Raw genomic sequence first — 17,062 nt, forward strand, 5'->3', positions numbered from 1 at the left:
CTGAGGGGAGGGGACAAGTGGACATTAGTGTACCCATATATATGGATATTGACACATTTTAAAGCACTACAGATACATATTCAAATACCTATGTGATATACAGCTGAAGAAGTGAGCTGTGACTCACAAATACTCATATACAAATAAATGTGATTAGCCTTTCAAGTGCCACTGGACTTTTGTTTTATTTGCTAGAACAGACTAACATGACTAACCTGGGCAAACAATTGCTTTCTTAGAACCGACTTTTATTAAGATTCAAGTTTAAGAAAAAATTGCCAGATGTTATAGAAGTTTCTTTTCATTTTGGAAGCCCCAGAAGTTACTGTAACAAGCACATTCACATTGGAAATAAAGTACACTGCAGCACTAAGAATGACAGGAAAGTAACAAATATGCAACATTTAAACAGATCTTTACTCCTCAAAAATGGAGTACATTGGCACAAAATGTTTTCAAAGGCCATTTCCGCATGGTCCAAATATCCTGGGTTGAGCAAGGGAAATATCCCAGTTTTGCCAAGAAGTTTGCACGGTTCCCAATCCTAAAGCGGGTTTGTCCTGTGATATTTCCCTCATCCCAGTTTTTTTAAAAAACCACTAAAATGTTGATCTTTTTTCCAAAATCCCGCATTGAATTGCTTTCATGCAAAGGCCACGGGAGCAAAAGTGATTTGTTTTTCCCACCGCACCGCCTGATCTCCCTGCCTTACATCATGTCAGTTTCATTTCTGCTGAGTTGCAGCCCACCCTTTCCAAAACGTTCCCCAAGCAAGCTTTCTGCCCTTTGACAGCTCTTCCAGGAGCCAGCCAAGCAAGCCCATGCGGGAAAGCATGAGTGCTCACCAGTGGCGTAGCACTGGTGGAGACGTGGCCCAGTCATGGAGAGGGTGTGGTGGGGGTGTTCCGGGGCGTTCCAGGTTGAAGTGGGGTGGGCAACGCTGCGGCAGGGGAGCAGGGTGCACGCGCGCCCCGGGCACAGTTTGCCCTTGCTTCGCCTCTGGTGCTCGGCCCATTCCAGCTCGCTCTCACCAAGTGCTGCTCGCTAGCAAAGCCACAGCCCTCCCAGTCCTGCAGCTCCCCGCTCACATTCCCAATGGGATCCTGGGTGGGGTGGGGAAGCACCTGCCTGGTAGGATGCTCTCATTCCATAGCAGCCCCAAAGGCCAGTCAAATGCTATTTGGTATATTGAGGGGGGAGGGTGAGTATCTTGTGCTGTGGTTTCCTGACTACCTTTAAATGTGGATGGGACATATAGTGCTCTGCCCAGTATTGGTCAAAAGTTTTTACTTCGTATAGCACAATGTGGTTGCTGCGTTGCTCGCTGCACCAGCTCCTTTCCAAAGCTAAAGGAAAGGGGGGGGGGTTGTCCTGCTTGGTTTTCCTGCCTTGCGGGGGGGGGGGGGGAAGCAAATCAGTATGTAGCACACCAGGGATGTCCGAGCACGCAGCATCTATGTTGTAAAAACAAAAAAAGCCTGGCTCGTGCAAAAGAAATTGGAGTATTTCCAGGAGAACCCTTTGCATGGGCAAAATAGACCCAGATTTTTAAATACCAAATGTAACACGGTATAATTATACTGTGCGGAATCAACCAAAGAAAACATTGCTAGAATATGTTGCCCAAATGCAGAATGGGATGGTTTGGTTTAAAAGAATTGAAAAGGATGTCATGATAATACAGAATGTGTGTTTTCATGCCCTAAAAAATATTGTGTTGAACTTTCCAAGATGAATGTATACAACAGTTTCAGTGAATGCAATGTAGAGTTAAGGCTGTAAGACTAAAGGTTGTCAGCTCCTCCTTATTCACCCTGAATGTTGCCATTTATGATGTTCAGCTGCAGCATTCATTAAAATGGCTGCCATTAAGAACACATATATGGTGGCAAGTCTTTTCATTCACTGTCTCACCATAGCAATTTTAATATAGTGTGTTCTTATTCAGAGCTCATAGACACTTTTAAATGGATCACCAGTTTCAAACAGAACCAGAATTTCATCAGTCTAATTCAAAGTAAAAGGTAAGCAAGATTCAAAACTGGCTACAAATCATCCCTACAAAGTACAGGTATTTTCAATACAACATTAGTTTGAGATACAGAAAAGCTGAGCAACTTGTTTAGATCCATGTTGAATAAAAGTATGTCTGACTATAAAAATCCTAGGTTCTTTGTTTCTAACATTCCTGTATTCCTAGAAACCCGATGTCAGTGCCAAAATATTAATTTTTTTGCAGCTCTATGCAGGGCTGACATACACATAGAAATTACTCTAAATGTCAAACTTATGGGCACACTTTAAATTCTTTCTCCACAATTGCCTTTGCTTTTCCAGTAGACTGCTGGGAGTGGAGGACAATGGGAAGTCTATAACAGAGCTTTGTCTGATATCATATTAAGCATTGGAAGCACTCAGAGTGTGCATAAAATGAAGCCCAAGGTCAAACACGATTCTGTAGTTCCAAGTGCAGAACAAAGGCTGGGCCTAGTCAGAGAAGGAGAGGGATGCTCACCATGTGACTACAGTGAACGAAGTTGTGCAGTCGGGAGTCTCCATTTCTTTTTTGAAACCAATTGGAAATGAAGATAATCTAATTTCAGCACTAATGATGAAATGGGTGAAATAAAAATACTGTCAACAAAATCTTGAGTAATTCTCAGTTGCCAAAAACAGAAAAAAGTGACCTCTTCTAAAGAATGCATGTTGTTCCAAGAACAAATGATCATCTATTTCCCATTGCTATCAAGGGTGAACATGCTTCTCAAATCTTTTAGTATTAACACATGTCAAGAAGCAAATATGTGCATTTTACAACAACAATAATAATAATATAATAATAATTTTATTTACATTTATATTTCTGACCACACAGCACCCACAGAAAGTGGCCATTCTTCCATTACTGCACAAGGCATGTGAGGATGGCAGGCCACAGGGCATCTCCCTCAGACACCATTTCTTAGAGCTAAAATCAATGCCACCCACTGTGTTCCACCCGTCCTACTTGGTAAAGCAAAAAGTGGCATTTTGGCAAGAAAAGTAGTGCTTCAAGTCAAAAGTGCAAAAGATGTTTTGTAAGAGGCCTTGACTCCATAGTTGATGGTCTAGGCTGAAGATCCTGCAGGCTACAAGAACGTCACATCATCTTGAGACTGAACCCATTGCCAGTGGGCATCATATTCCAGATGCACTCTGCTATTCAACTTGCAATTCTCCAAGTCAGCTTTTTTGTTTCTGGAAGCCCTTGGTGCTGGGCTATCTGCAACTGCTGAGGTGAATTTAGCTTCAGTGTCTTGCTCCGGCTCTGGAACACGTCTGCCCAAAACCCCATTGGTTACTGCCGGTGGCTGCCTGGCAGCTTTGTTTTGCTCACTGGCGCCTTGGTTTTTAACCAAGCAGTGCACTTTCCCCTGATCCTCTTTGCTTTTGTCTTGCTCTTTGATGAAGCTCTTGGTAGGAACAGCCTGGTCTGGGTCAGTCTTTTCAACTCTGGCCAATGGTCTGCTTGGTGTGGATGCCATTATGGGCTCTATGCTAGAGCCTTGTCCATATTCATCCATATCATCAGCAAGGGTGTCCAAATAGCTGCCAATGGACATGCAGTCCAGCTTGTCGTTGGGATCCTGAAGACTGTTCCAGCTCCCCCGCCGAGATGTCTCTTGACTCCCTATCAAGCTGTACTGGCTGCTGGTGAGGCTGCTGCAGCGGCTGGTCAGCATTCCTTTCTCTTCTAGCAGCCACTTGACTGCCTCAATGCCTTCATTCACAGCCACTAACTGCTGAAGTATCTTGATATCTATTGCTCTCAAGTAGGCCTATGGAAGAAAAGAGAAAGAGCAGCATGTATGATAAGACCATTAGCTGTCAGTCTTTCAGAATGGTACAGTGCTTCCAAGAAAAACAATGAAAGTAGTAGTAGTAGTAGTAGTAGTAGTAGTAGTAGTAGTAGTAGTAGTAGTAGTAGTAGTAGTAATAATAATAATAATAATAATAATAATAATAATAATAATAATAATAATAATAATAATAATAATAATCTCTCCAGGGTTGTTCCTGACACTCAACAACCTAGATGGAACACTGAGTCTCCTCCACTGAAAGGTGTGTGCTCCATACCTTCCAGAACATGTATGATAGAGTAGGATTGCTCATTACATTTACCAGAATTCACAAGGAGCATCCCCTAAAAGGGGCATGGATCAATAACTGGCACATTGACATGTAGAAGTAACATACATTTTAGTGCAAAATTGTAAAAAAAAGTGGAGGGAGTTGGAGTTTGGACCTCTTCTAAAGAATGGAAAGGAAAACATGGCTATCATGTGCATAAGACACAAACTGGTCAGGTCATTATGAAATGTATGGGCTGCCATCCTGACTTGAACTATTCAAAGAATTATTCTCTGAGATAAGGGCTTCTGAATGCAGAAGTATTGGCCCAGAGCTTGGTCACCTGCCTTCTTAAAGAACCAGAACTAATTATACCTTCACCAGCGGGGACACAGCCTGAGAGCATCCCATTCCCATTCCTCTAAAGGTCCAGGTACCTTAATCCCATGTGATCAGTTGATTTTATACCCCTTAGCTGCTTCTCTTCTTAGATATATTTTACTTCCTTAAAAGCAACCACAGGAGGGACTTACTTTGTTGGGGGAGATTAACCCTTTTTCCCTCTACCCTTTCTCCAAAACATAATTCCCACCTTTGCCACTGTTCAAAGCCATTATTATAAAAAAGACAGATAGCATCCCAGTCAGTTATACAGGGAGTTCATTTTTTAACCAAAAAAATGGAGTATATGCATGAGGGGAATTAAATCCTGCCCCATCTTGTGCCTTACTACTCTGAGGGGGGATGGGTTTCTGCACCACTCACTTTTGTTGTGAACAAGTGGAGTTGTACATTAGGTTCCTACCTATTATTCTTCATTATTCACCTGCTTTCTCAGCTTGCAAAAGAGCTGCCTAAGTTCACTCTACAAGTGACAATTTTCCAGATGAAATGAACACACGTTCTCCTAAGTATCTGAAATTTTGTTGGGAGGATACTTTGGGAGAAGACTAATCTTCTTGACAATTTTGTGCCAAATTGGTAGGAATCAAAACAAATTGTAGAGCCATAAATGTGTTTCCCATTGAAGCCAATGGGACTGGATAACAATTATAATAACACAAACAAATCTTATTCCACTGATTTGAATACAAGCAGAAGAGACCAGGAAATTCAGCCTCCACACCATTCTTGCCTACCCTGCAGTTCAAAAAGATCATCCAGCTAGTGTCATTCTGAGAATCTGCAACACTGGGAATAAATTCTGTGAATGCTACATTCTCACCAGTTATTATAGCCCCAGGGGATAGGGCAGGTCTATGCAAAGTAAGTTCTATGTTATTCAGTGAAGCTTCCTCCCAGGAAAGTGTCCTTAGGACTGCAGGCTTCATCTTCAGCTAACATTGGTTTGTGGGGTGAGGCGGGACCTTGCTGCCCCAAGCCATATATGCACCTCTCTTGATTGAATAATCACGGAACCCGTTCCTTAGTGGGCAAATATTTGGCCAAAGCCAGATGTATCCTCGCCCGCATGGGTGTCCTTTATATGCGGGTGCCAGCCAGCACCTGCATACGATGTGGGCTTCCTTTGGCTCTGTGGGAATGCAGAGCCAGTCAGGGCCTGGCCCCCATGCATGCGTGGGAGGCCCAGCTGCCGCTCTTACTTGGTGGCACCTCAGCTTGTGCCGGGGTCCACCCACCCGAAATGGGCAGTCCCAGTCGAGCCACGGGCTGCACCTTACGATGGTGGTCTTGCATCGTATTCCCAAACACATGCTACAACTTTAGAGAATGGGAGCACTACAATCCTTACTAATGGTAGAGGTGGACCACCTATAATCTGTTATATTCTGTTCTTTCTAATCAATGGAGCATTAGTACAAACAGTTGCCAACCCACAAGTCCAAATTTGCTTGTATGATGGCCTTCCCGAGGCTGGCCTAAGATTTTTTTGGCACCTTGCCACCCATCTAGTTCAGCATGCCATTTATTACAGTGACTAACCAGATGTTTTTGAAAAACCTACAAGCACTGCACAAGGATGAAGCTGTCCCTATAGTGAATTCAAAGCAAGTGGCATTGCATCATTACACCCTAGTGTGACTTCCCTCTCCTTCTCCAGTATTCCCTCTAATCATTCCTAGAATTCTAAGAAACTCACACTAGTAACCATCTGTATGCATTTGATTTGAACATCATGTGAAGAAAAATACCAATCAATGCATGACATGGAAGATACTGTTTCCAGGGTCAAATCTTGGTTTCCAAAATACAAAAGAGAGCACTGGCAGGGTGGTCATTAGGAAGAGTTGTCCTGCAATGCACTTTCAGAGGCTTTGCAACACACTTTTGGGTCATGACCCACAGGCTGGGAGACACTGTATTAGGCAACAACAAAAATTATACCTTTTCATTATGTTTTAGAGTTGGTTGCTCAGTTAACCAGAGTTTGGCACCTGAAATGCACATCTTATTCATTCAGCGTACAAACTCTCCAACCAATAAATATGAATCTGTGCATCTCTCATTTTTATTTTGGTTAAGTCATTATTTAAAGGCACCAGATGACAGCCGAAACTCTGTTGTAATGCACTGCATACAGGGCTGTTCCTTACATGTGGAAATAATTTGATTGTAACTTTCACCATGCAAAAAAGATAAAAAGTAGTCCCCTGTGCAAGCACTGGGTCAATGCTGACCTATGGGGTGACATCACATTATGACATTTACTAGGCAGACTATGTTTACAGAGTGGTTTCTCAATGACTTCCCCACTTACACTTCACCTCCAGAAAGCTGGGTACTCATTTTACCAACCTCGGAAGGATGAAAGACTGAGTAAACCTTGAGCTGGCCACCTGAAACCAACTTCCATTGGAATCAAACTCAAGTTGTGTGCAGTGCTTGAACTGCAGTACTGCAGCTTTCTGATCTGAGCCATAGGGGTCACCATGTAGAAGTTCCCATTTCCATCATGCCACCAGAAATTTTCTCCTCCTAGAGCTCCCTCTGTGATGACAAAGTGAACACCAGAAGGATTTTAGTAAGAGGCCAACAGTTCCCAGTAAAGAGCACAGTCCAACATGGTTTTAAAACAGGCACTTGTCTACGTGAGTCAGGCCTAGTTTTTTTTTCAGTAGGAGAAACTCTGATCTGCCAAAACATTCCCATCTGTAAGACATGTTTGCTCTTGACTGTTGCCAGCATGATGCAATTATGAAGGACGGAAGAGAGGCAAGGCTCTTGAAAGGCTAGCAAAAGGACGTGTTTAGAAAAGCGTGATTTATTAGACTGTATTCAAAGACTGTGGTGTTGCTAAATGATTCCAGTTGGACCAGATGCTATTGAGCAAGTTGATGAGGCATGTGAGCACCATGGACAGAGGGGAACAGATCCAGCAAGGCATAGCTAAAAGTGAAAACAAACTGAAGAAATGTTTTTGCCTAGAGATCATGGAGCAAAAGAGGCAACAAAGACAAATCCAGTGAAGGCAGGAAGGTTCAAGCCTATCAGCTGAGGGCAGACCGGTACGTTATAAAAGCTGCAGCAAACAATGGTGCTTCCCAAACAACTACGGAAAGGGAGAATGCAGTACACACACATGTATATTATTTGGATATACCTGTGGGAACTCAACCTAACTGAGATTCGCAGGAACAGGTAGCACAGGTATTTAACAATATGGGTATACATACAAGAAACACTGGTATTATATTGCTGTTTCCTGTAGTGAACATTTGAACATTAAATACATGTGTATGCACATTATTAAATGTTCTGGGATCCCTGATGAAGTTCAGTCTCTTAGGTACATGTACATTAGCATGTGAATGCTAGAGTGATATCACTGTTTTCCATAGCCATTGTAATATGTATTGTAAAATGCAGGTTATCTAGGTGTGCTCCCTAATACTATAAATATATTTAAATGTTTACATCCTGATCAGAGGAAATAGATTAAAGTATCTCCCTTACATTGTCAGACCATGTTCATGAGTTTGATTAAAAGAAAAGGAGATCCACAACTTTAGGAAGGAGAAAATGATCATGAGCGTTTTTCTTTTGAGCAGTCTCTACAGCTGACTTTTGGGTTGTCCCTTTCAACTCATTACACAAAGACTGGAGGGGGAGGGGTGTTACACTGACAAATTCATTTTTTCATCACCATTGTACCGATACATGTTGGAAAGGGGTAGCCTGAATGAACACAGTGGAATTGTGTCTAAGGAAACACTTATGCAGGAAACATTTTTTAAAATTCAGGAAAAGACCAGAGAACAAATGGTTGGTCTGCATGGCACAGATCCTATTGCACAAAGTTATATATCTATTTCTGTGTGGTTTTTAAAAAATCAAATAAACATATAGCAGGTGTTCTTTAAGAAGCTGTGACTCCTTTGTACTTGAATTTTGCAACAATGAATTAATACTTCCTGGAGTCAGATGGAGAGCAGCACACAAGGGCTGGGAAAGGGTTCAGAATGGTTCTTTAGAGGCTCCATTTCTATTGTTCCTGAGCATCTTTTAAAAAAACATGTGTCTTTTAAAGACAAGCTAAGACTTAATTGCTATGTGTTTAAAGAAAATGCGGTGCAGATGGAACTTGCATCTCTGTCATGCCTGGATTCAGTTGCTCAGTCTGCAGTGCAGACAGAGAGGCCAATCTGAAGATCCCGTTATATCTGGACTGTAGGAGTATACCCACCTGGATCTCATCAAACCTGTGCACAGATGTGCCCTACAAAACTATCCACAGAGGTCCATGTTTTATCATCCATACAAGGGGGGGATCTAGATTTACTGTAAACCCATACTGATAAACTAATAAGGAACCAAAATGACTCTATGAGCATATTATTGTGTAAACACTCGGTTTTGATAGAAGATGCTCCACAAAACAGACCACTGAGTTAGTGTAATTGAGCAGATGTTGACTTCTTTGAAAGTCGAATCACTTCAAGTGAATCTACAAAAGAAGTACCTTTTAAAAAATTCAGGTAAGACATTTCTCTAGCTTTAGAAAACCTGGGGCTTTTCATGCCATTGGAAAAGAAAAATAATAAAAAAACTGTAATTTGGGAGAAAAGACCAAGGTAGTTTACGCACTGCACTATATCCACGTGATATACTTGCTGTAGGAGTATGTTCAGTGTAGTATAAATCATAACATATTGTAAATCGTAGCATTGTTGGCACATCTCTTCCCAGCTCAAGTGAAATGCTCTAAAGCTCTCTGAGAACCTCCAAGTTAGGCTTCCAGTTGTTTTTCAAGACAGTATAACAATTTTCTGCTACCACAGCAAAGAATCTTTACAGCCCAGTGGGCCCACCACAATTTCTTTTTCAAACGAGCAAACAGAATACCAATATTCTAGTGACCTGCTGAGTTTCACATGCAAAATCCACTCAATTCTGCATTTATGGGCTTTCTTAGTTTTGTACAGTGACAACTCTATACTGTCTGCCTCTCCGATGTCAAGAAGAATGGTAAGTAGGGTTTGCCAGAATACAACAAATAAAACAAGCCTTGACAATTTTGCATTCAGCATGCATTTTATTCTAGCATATTTAAAACACAGATCTTACTAATAATGTGGTGGAATAGCAAGCGGCCTTGGGATTTCATTTCTCTCTGCGTGGTGTCTTTGAAGCACTACTGCACAGTAACAGCATTTGCATAGGAAACACTTTGTGGGGAAAGTTTAATATTAATTAGTGATTAAAGGCAATCAAGCAGCAAATTTTCTTGCTGAATCCAAATTCCAATTTTCCTAAGGATGGAGGTCAGTCACTTCCTGTTTTGGTTTGACTCAAGTAATGTTGGATTCTCCAGTCATATAGGATGAGTGCCCAGTCCTCAAATAAGTGATACAAAGTACTTAAAGCTTAGTTCTTTTAGTCCTATTAGCTTCCCTAGAAATAACATTCTGACCTTAGGTATATGTGAATCAAAGGCGGATTCCACATGAGCCAAAAACAGCGGTGTGAAACCGGTGTAAAATGGTTTAAAAGGGTGTGAAAGGGTTCACACCGTTTTCACACCGCTGTTTTTGGCCCATGCAGAATCAACCAAAGTGTTTCTGCTGATTTTAATGCAATTCACAAAACTGTAGCAGTTAGCATAAAATACCACTTAAGAACAGAACTGTAACTTTCAAATCATCCTGTGATTCTTTAACAAAAAAGTTTGTTTGCAGCTTTTCTTTGGGGCCATGCTTTGCTGAAAATCTTCCAAACACACAAACACACACACATGCATGCACACACTTTTACTGTCACTTGTGGAAAAAAATGTAAGCATGCATAAGTTTTTCCCAGCAGGAGTAGGAAGACATTTTCTGTGGAGAATGGCCTGAAAGGAAAGAAGATCCTCTCTCTCTGACCTACTCTTTTTATTTTGCAGCTTTAGACGCTGCATTTGATAAGGACAAAATCCTTCTCTTTCGCAGAATTACACACAGCATATGGTTCCACCCTATGAACAAAAACCATAACTCATCCAAAGTGGCTACAAAAATATCACTCTAAAGACACTGACACAGGATCATGATGACCCACTAGCCAATTTCCCCATATTCCATTACCATAACCTTGCAGTTAGCTATTCATTTACTTGCCTGGGGTTAGTAACAATTCCTTCTGGGCCACTGCTCCCTGGGATACAGATGTATGAGCAGACAGACTCTGACCAGCAATATGGTTAGTTCTTTTTTTGCACCCATTATTTATTTACCTCATGAATATCCCACTTTTGATCTCAATGAAGTTCCAAAGTTACTTACAATATTCTTCCCTTCTCAGTTTTATTCTCACAATAACCTTCTGAAGTAGGTTGGGCTAAGAAGTGTGTAACTGATCAAGGTCACCCAGCACGCTTACATGGCAGAGTGCAGATTCAAACTTGGGCCTCCTAGATTCTAGTCTAGCAATCTAACCACTGCACCATGCTCAAAGGGTTATGGCTATGTGGAAACTGGTCTCCTAAAATAGCTTTGTGTGGTGCTGATTTCTTTCTGTATTTCTCAATATACTTGTACATTAAAAAAAATTGGAAAGGGTGAAGCAAAAAATAGAATTAATGATATCCCAGTTAAAATACAATTTCAAATCCCTGCTGCCGCCATAGAAACTCAGAGGCCTTCAGAACATCATTTTTGTGCTTGGGAACAGGTGAGTCCTTTCAGCAAAGAGCCTGTCCATGAATGGAATGAGAGGGGCTGTATACTTTTTTCTGCCTGGAGAAACTCTAAAGACAACCTATTTTTCTCACTCCTTTCTTTTTGATGTTGACTTTTGGGAAATCTCAATTTGAATGCCAGATTTCACTTGAAAAACAATAAACAGATCAGCACCATTTGAGTGACAATATTGATGGATTCAACTGCTTTCCTTGTTCATGATTTCCCTGCCCGCCCACCCATTCACCCCTCACACACACATACACACACACAGGCAATTTGGAGAAAACTACTGGCTGTCATACTGATCCTTAAAGCAAAGGACTATGTGTACATTCATAAAATCTTAGAGCTAGAAGCGGCCTGAGGCCTTGCTAGTCCCAAACTTTGAATGTCAGTCTTCTATTTCTATAGTCACTTCCAGTCCACACCCACATTGTAGTGTGCTACAACAGCAAAAATAATTGAGCACTGTGCACCATGGTAGAAGTGTCCATAAAACAAAGAACAAACAAAGCCACAGGAGACAGAAACGTATATTGTTTCCTCACCCCAAAGCCTTTTGCAAATCTTACCTTGGGGAAAATTCTTCCCAGATTGCCCCAACTAGATGTAAGTTTGCTGATAATGGCACCAAAGACACTGAAAAGCTTGTTGGTCTCTAAGGTGTTTCTGGACTCATATCTTACTTAGCATTTGTGTTATAAATGCTCAAGTCATTCCTCATATAATTCTCACAGTAATCTTTACAACAGCCATACAAGGTAGGTCTGAATTATTATCTACAATATTGTGGATAAGACTAAGAGACATCTAGGGAATTCATAGCTGGGTGGTACAAGTTAGCCTGACACTCCAAGTATCTACCAGCCTCTTCCAGGCACTAACAAGTGTTAGCTTTTTAGAATCAGTTCATGAAAATTGGCCCAGTAATGAGAATGAAAAAATATGGGTGGGGGGAGGGGGAAGAGAAGAGACTCCTTCTCATGGATCCCTTCTGCTTGAGAGCCAACTGCTGCACTCAAGTTTCCTATAGTGGAGAAAGAGTTGCCTGCAACAACAAAACATCCAGGATGTTCCAAAGAAGCCATAAGAATGGTTCCACAGGTACCTGGCTAAGATAAAGTGTCACACATACTTTCCAATGGGTTGTGACCTGGACACATGAGAAAAAAATCCCATGCGAACTACAGAGGATATTGGATGCCATGCAAACCAGATCAGCCTATATTTACAACGGTGTGGTTGTTTGAATTGGCCAAATCAAATAGATGATACAAGGTACATGGTTTTTGTTTTTGCATACACAGATTTTACTGTTTCAACATCCTTCAAGAGTGTTCCACAAAACAAAAAGCATTTATAATATTGCTAATTCATCACCCTGACTTTGCTTAACCAGAATCTGTAAGGAATTTAAGCAAATTGCATTCTAGTGACCACTGAGTAGAACTGCTTCAAATGATCCCTGAAATCATATTTATATCCACGCATAATAGCTGAACAGACAGCGCAAGTCCGAGTGCCCAGGTCTCTTGGTTAGTTGCTCTGTTACAGGCCTTGGAAGCTTCCCTCACTCCAGTACCTGCAACTGATCTGCCCTATCAGGAGGAGGTGGGAAAACATTGGGGGGGAGGGACCCACCCCTCACTTTAAAAAGCGTCCATTGCAGGAGTGTTGCTGTAATCTGCAATGGCAAAAAGACCAAATGTGATGCTGCATACCTTGGAGAAGAATGGGTTGACTGAAGTCTGAGCTGCCAAAGGCAACATCTGAATCCTCAGATGTGTCAGAAGAAGTTGACTGAAAGGGTGGAGAGTAAACTAAGTTAAACAATGTGGAAAACTCAGGGTCTATAGATAACCAAAAAGGCTTCACCTTCCCATTAGAGGACAGAACATATGGCTACTGTCCTCACACATTTGGGATCCAAAATGTGGATTATCTATTCCACACTGCAGAACAAGCCATGAGGCCCACTAGGAGCTTCTGTCCCACAAAAAGGGTGTGTGAGAGATGGACAGGAGGCTGTCCAGCCCTGAAGGGAAAATGAGCCACTCAGATGAGCTCCTAGAAGTGCTGCTCCAGCAGTCAAGCACCATTGAGAAGGGGGATGAGATGTTGGAAGGATCGTAGGAGGAGTTGAGGTCTGCTTCAGGGAGAAAGCAGTGACTGCTCAGAAAAAAGAGCAGCAGTATGAAGGGTAGCTCTGCCAGGTAATGTGACCGGGGTTTTTTACCTCTATCTCTGGGAGAGAAGAGAGTGCTCAGTTGTTAGGCCTGTCTCTGGTGATGAGCAGATCTAGTACAAGTTAGCCTTACTCTAGGGAAAGGGCAGGCTGGTGTGGGTGGAATCCCATGCATGAGAGAGGATCCAACTTAGTGGATGGACAATTAAAGTGTGTCCGTGCCTCAATGCACTGTAGAAAAGTCTGACTGCTCTCTGAAGTCATAACCACTTTAAATTTTTCTGCCTCAACCAGGTATCTATTTTGTCTACCTAGAGGCCTGTTTCGCTGGTTGGTTCCTGTAACACCAAGTTCTAAATAAATAAATCTTCTTAGTTGTTTATATATTAATCCAGCCTCAGTGATCTCAATAATCTCCTTGTGTACCACAAAACTTGCCTCACAGCAGCAAACCCAAAGGCAGCTTATACACTCACTACCGGTAGAACACCTGGAAACTGAGGGGCAGGTTTATAGATCAAAACAAAGCTAGACCCCCGATAATCTTGGGATGCTTTATGCTCAGTAGGGAGAAAAGGCTCCCCCGCCCCCCTAGGCAAAAGAGGACGAGGTCGAATGGAGGGACTCACCAGTTCCAGCTTCAGTGCTCTGATCTTCTCCCCCAGCCCGTAGCGCGGCCCCCGGCTCGGGCTGCTCCGGAGCAGATGAGCCGCGGGGTCTTCCCGCAGCCAACGCAGCAGCCCGTCGGGAGGCTTCTGCCCTACTTTGCTCTCCAGGTCCTTCAGGTCGAGCAACTCGGCGCAGGCGCCCGGGACCTCCATTTGCACGGGACTCGGAAGCAGAGGAGACCGGCGGCTACTTTCCGCACGAGCCAGCGCGCGATAATTCCTCCCCGCGTGAAAAGGACGGGCGACCGGAGCCGCGGCCTGGAGCAGCAGGGATCGCCTCCCCCACGTCAGAGACCTCAGCTAGCGGGATCCCGCTGCCAACCCGTCGGCCCTGGACTCTCCCCACGCCCCGGTCCTGTCGACCCCGCGGCTCTTGCCTTGATCCAGGATTTGCCTCTTACGAAACTCCGCTGCCTTCTCCCGAGGCAAGAAAGCACCGGCCCTCCGGCCGCCCTTGGGCTCCCCTTCCACCAGCCCCAGAGGCTGCCCACAGCCAGTCCTGCAGGGGCGGGTAGCGCTCAGCATCCAATAACGGCGGCAAAAGTTGCCGGTTGCGGGATCAGGATGCATGGGCCGGGAGACTGCCGGTGGCTCTTCTGCTGAGAGGGCTCCGGGCTGCCGATCCGTCCGGCCCCGCTCGGGCCCTGCGTGACGTCCCGCCGGTGCGGCTTCTGCTCCCGCCTCTCCCACCTGCCCGGGTGGAGGCAAGCCCAATGCAGAGAAACGAACCGCTGCAAGCCGGCTACCGTAAAGCGCCTCATAAAAGCACCATCCCTCCTTGTTACCTTATTGCAATGAGTGGAAAGCAGCCAAAATGGGTCGCACCAATGGGCAAATAGACAAGGGATAAGTTGCGCACGGAAGGAGCAATGCAGTTGAGTTTCACTTTGAAGATTTCTCCTTCCTCCTGAAACGCCAGTCCTTGATCTCGTCCAAAACGCTTGTAAATTATCAGCCCTAAACCCTGTTTTCATATTATAATGAACAGGGGTACAACCTGGGTGTACCTGGATTCACCTGACTAACAAAAAGCCAACAGTGGTTCGCATTAAACTGAAATTGTGGACCAGTGCCTGGAGAAATGCAAGTTTAAATTACACCTTCGGCTACACAGGTACTGAAGGTAACATGATAATTATTCAGCACATGCATAAAGAAAAATCAAGGTGTTCATTGTCATTTGTCAACAGAGATTTAGAGACTGACAGCTCTCTTCAGCTGAAATGGACTGAGAAAGGTTTTGCTTCTCAGAAACCTGAAGCTGGTTCTCAGTTTCTCATCTTCAGTTAACAGTTCTGCAATCCAATCTCAAATATTGATTTTTAAAAGATTTCATACCCTGGTTTTCTCTCCAATGGGACCCAAACCAGCATATATTTTTTCCTCTGCTCCATTTTATCCTCACCACAACCTTATGAAGCAGATTAGGCTGAGAGAAAGAGTCATACGCCCAAGATCACCCAGCAAATTTCCATGGCCAAGTGGGTTTCCTGGATCCCAATCCAGCACTCTAACCTCTATGCCACTACGGACATCTGCCTCCAAAATAAGCTGTGGACTATCCTAAATCACACTTCCCCAGACTATGAAAACATAGGTAACATACACTGGGGCTCAAAGCTCGTTTTTGAGACCATGTGCTACTAAGAGGAGTGCCCCTAGGAATCCCACAGGCTTGCATTGCTAAATTACTTTTTCTGCAATTCTTAGCAGTGCAGACTCATGAGATTCTGGAGTTACCCTTACTTTGAAGTTCTTGGCAGAGAAACCAGGGTTTGGATCAGGTTCAACTGTATGTCTCTTTGCAGGGGTGACTATTTCAGTGTGAGAGACATATTACCCAGGTCCCAGGACCTACCATCCTTTCAAGATCCTGGGGACTGAAGCTGAAACATTCTGTACTGAAAGCATGTGCTCAATCATCCAGATACAGTATTTCTCTCAGCATTTGCCAAAGCAAGTGGATCTGACCAAGATGGCTTCAATAATTTAAAGGGACCTTAAATGACACAAAATCATTTACGATGCCCTTCCATCATTAAAGGGCCCTTAAATGCCACACAGTCTTCAGAGGTATTTTCTGCAATGGAACTCTTCCAATGGAATTCACCCCTAAGAGAGATCTTCCTGGATTGCTCATTGCAGACTTTTAGAGAGACAGCTGAGACTTCAGTTCAGAAAGTACATGGAGCTTAAGAGCAATTTAAGAAAATATTTTGTACTACAGTTTATAGCTGTTCCATCTTCTTGAAGCAGAATTTAGCAGTAATCTGCATTGTATTAAATTGTCCATGATGATGCACACACTCATACACACATTCACTGCACTGTCAGTTTGCATGCAGCAATATTATGAACTGGAAGAAAACTCTTGGAAAAAAAGATGAGATTTTCCAAATATTCACCCAAAATATTCTGGTGTATGTGTGTGTGACATTTATAAAGCTTCCTTTCTCTCATGCATCTGACACTCAAGGTGGGTAGCAGATTAAAAGCCATATAAATCACAGAAAGGAAAAAACAAACTATTAAAAGAGCCAGTGAAAATTTTCTAAATCACATCCATAAAAGGATTATTTACTGAACAGGAGAAGATTTGCCCATTACAACTTAAGTCTGGTCAAAAGGAGAAGTGTTCATTTCCCTATCTGAAATAATGAACTTCTGAAATAATTTATTAGAGCAAACTAGTGTCTTCTCATGTGTATGATTCCCAAGACTTCATTCTCTAGGGATACTGTGCTTTTTCTGAACAACTGCATCCAATTTTGAGGGCTAGGACATTCCTCTTTATACTAGCAATAATCTCAGCCAATAGACTTGCATCATAATAAGAAACCAAAGTACAAGACCAAAGTACAGCCCTGAACCAGCCAAGCCAGACCTTGACATCTGCTAAGCAGGGGATGTTGCAGCTGAACCAATCAGCAGACTATGCCCAAGCAGAACATCAGAGGAGCCTCAGGCCATTGGCT

The 17,062-nt window shown here is 43.0% G+C and overlaps 1 protein-coding gene across 1 annotated transcript; it reads right to left on the reverse strand.

The window, feature by feature from the left end:
* Positions 1 to 227: 227 nt before the first annotated feature.
* LURAP1 (leucine rich adaptor protein 1) lies at positions 228 to 14,798 on the reverse strand. The gene is made up of 2 exons (XM_048498845.1): positions 14,049 to 14,798; positions 228 to 3,818 (listed from the first exon to the last, which is right to left on the reverse strand). Exons 1-2 carry the CDS (start codon positions 14,238 to 14,240, stop codon positions 3,129 to 3,131), a joined length of 882 nt encoding a protein of 293 aa, XP_048354802.1. The 5' UTR covers positions 14,241 to 14,798; the 3' UTR covers positions 228 to 3,128.
* Between the last annotated feature and the right edge of the window lie 2,264 nt (positions 14,799 to 17,062).

This window comes from Sphaerodactylus townsendi, linkage group LG05 (assembly GCF_021028975.2).
Source record: "Sphaerodactylus townsendi isolate TG3544 linkage group LG05, MPM_Stown_v2.3, whole genome shotgun sequence".
NCBI classification, from domain to species: domain Eukaryota; kingdom Metazoa; phylum Chordata; class Lepidosauria; order Squamata; family Sphaerodactylidae; genus Sphaerodactylus; species Sphaerodactylus townsendi.

Excerpts from the sequence above, each read along its gene's own strand:
- LURAP1 (XM_048498845.1), bottom strand. The coding sequence starts at position 14,240 with ATGGAGGTCCCGGGCGCCTGCGCCGAGTTGCTCGACCTGAAGGACCTG. Across the intron at positions 3,819-14,048 it reads GAGCACTGAAGCTGGAACTG|GCCTACTTGAGAGCAATAGA; the intron begins GTGAGTCCCTCC and ends TTTCTTCCATAG.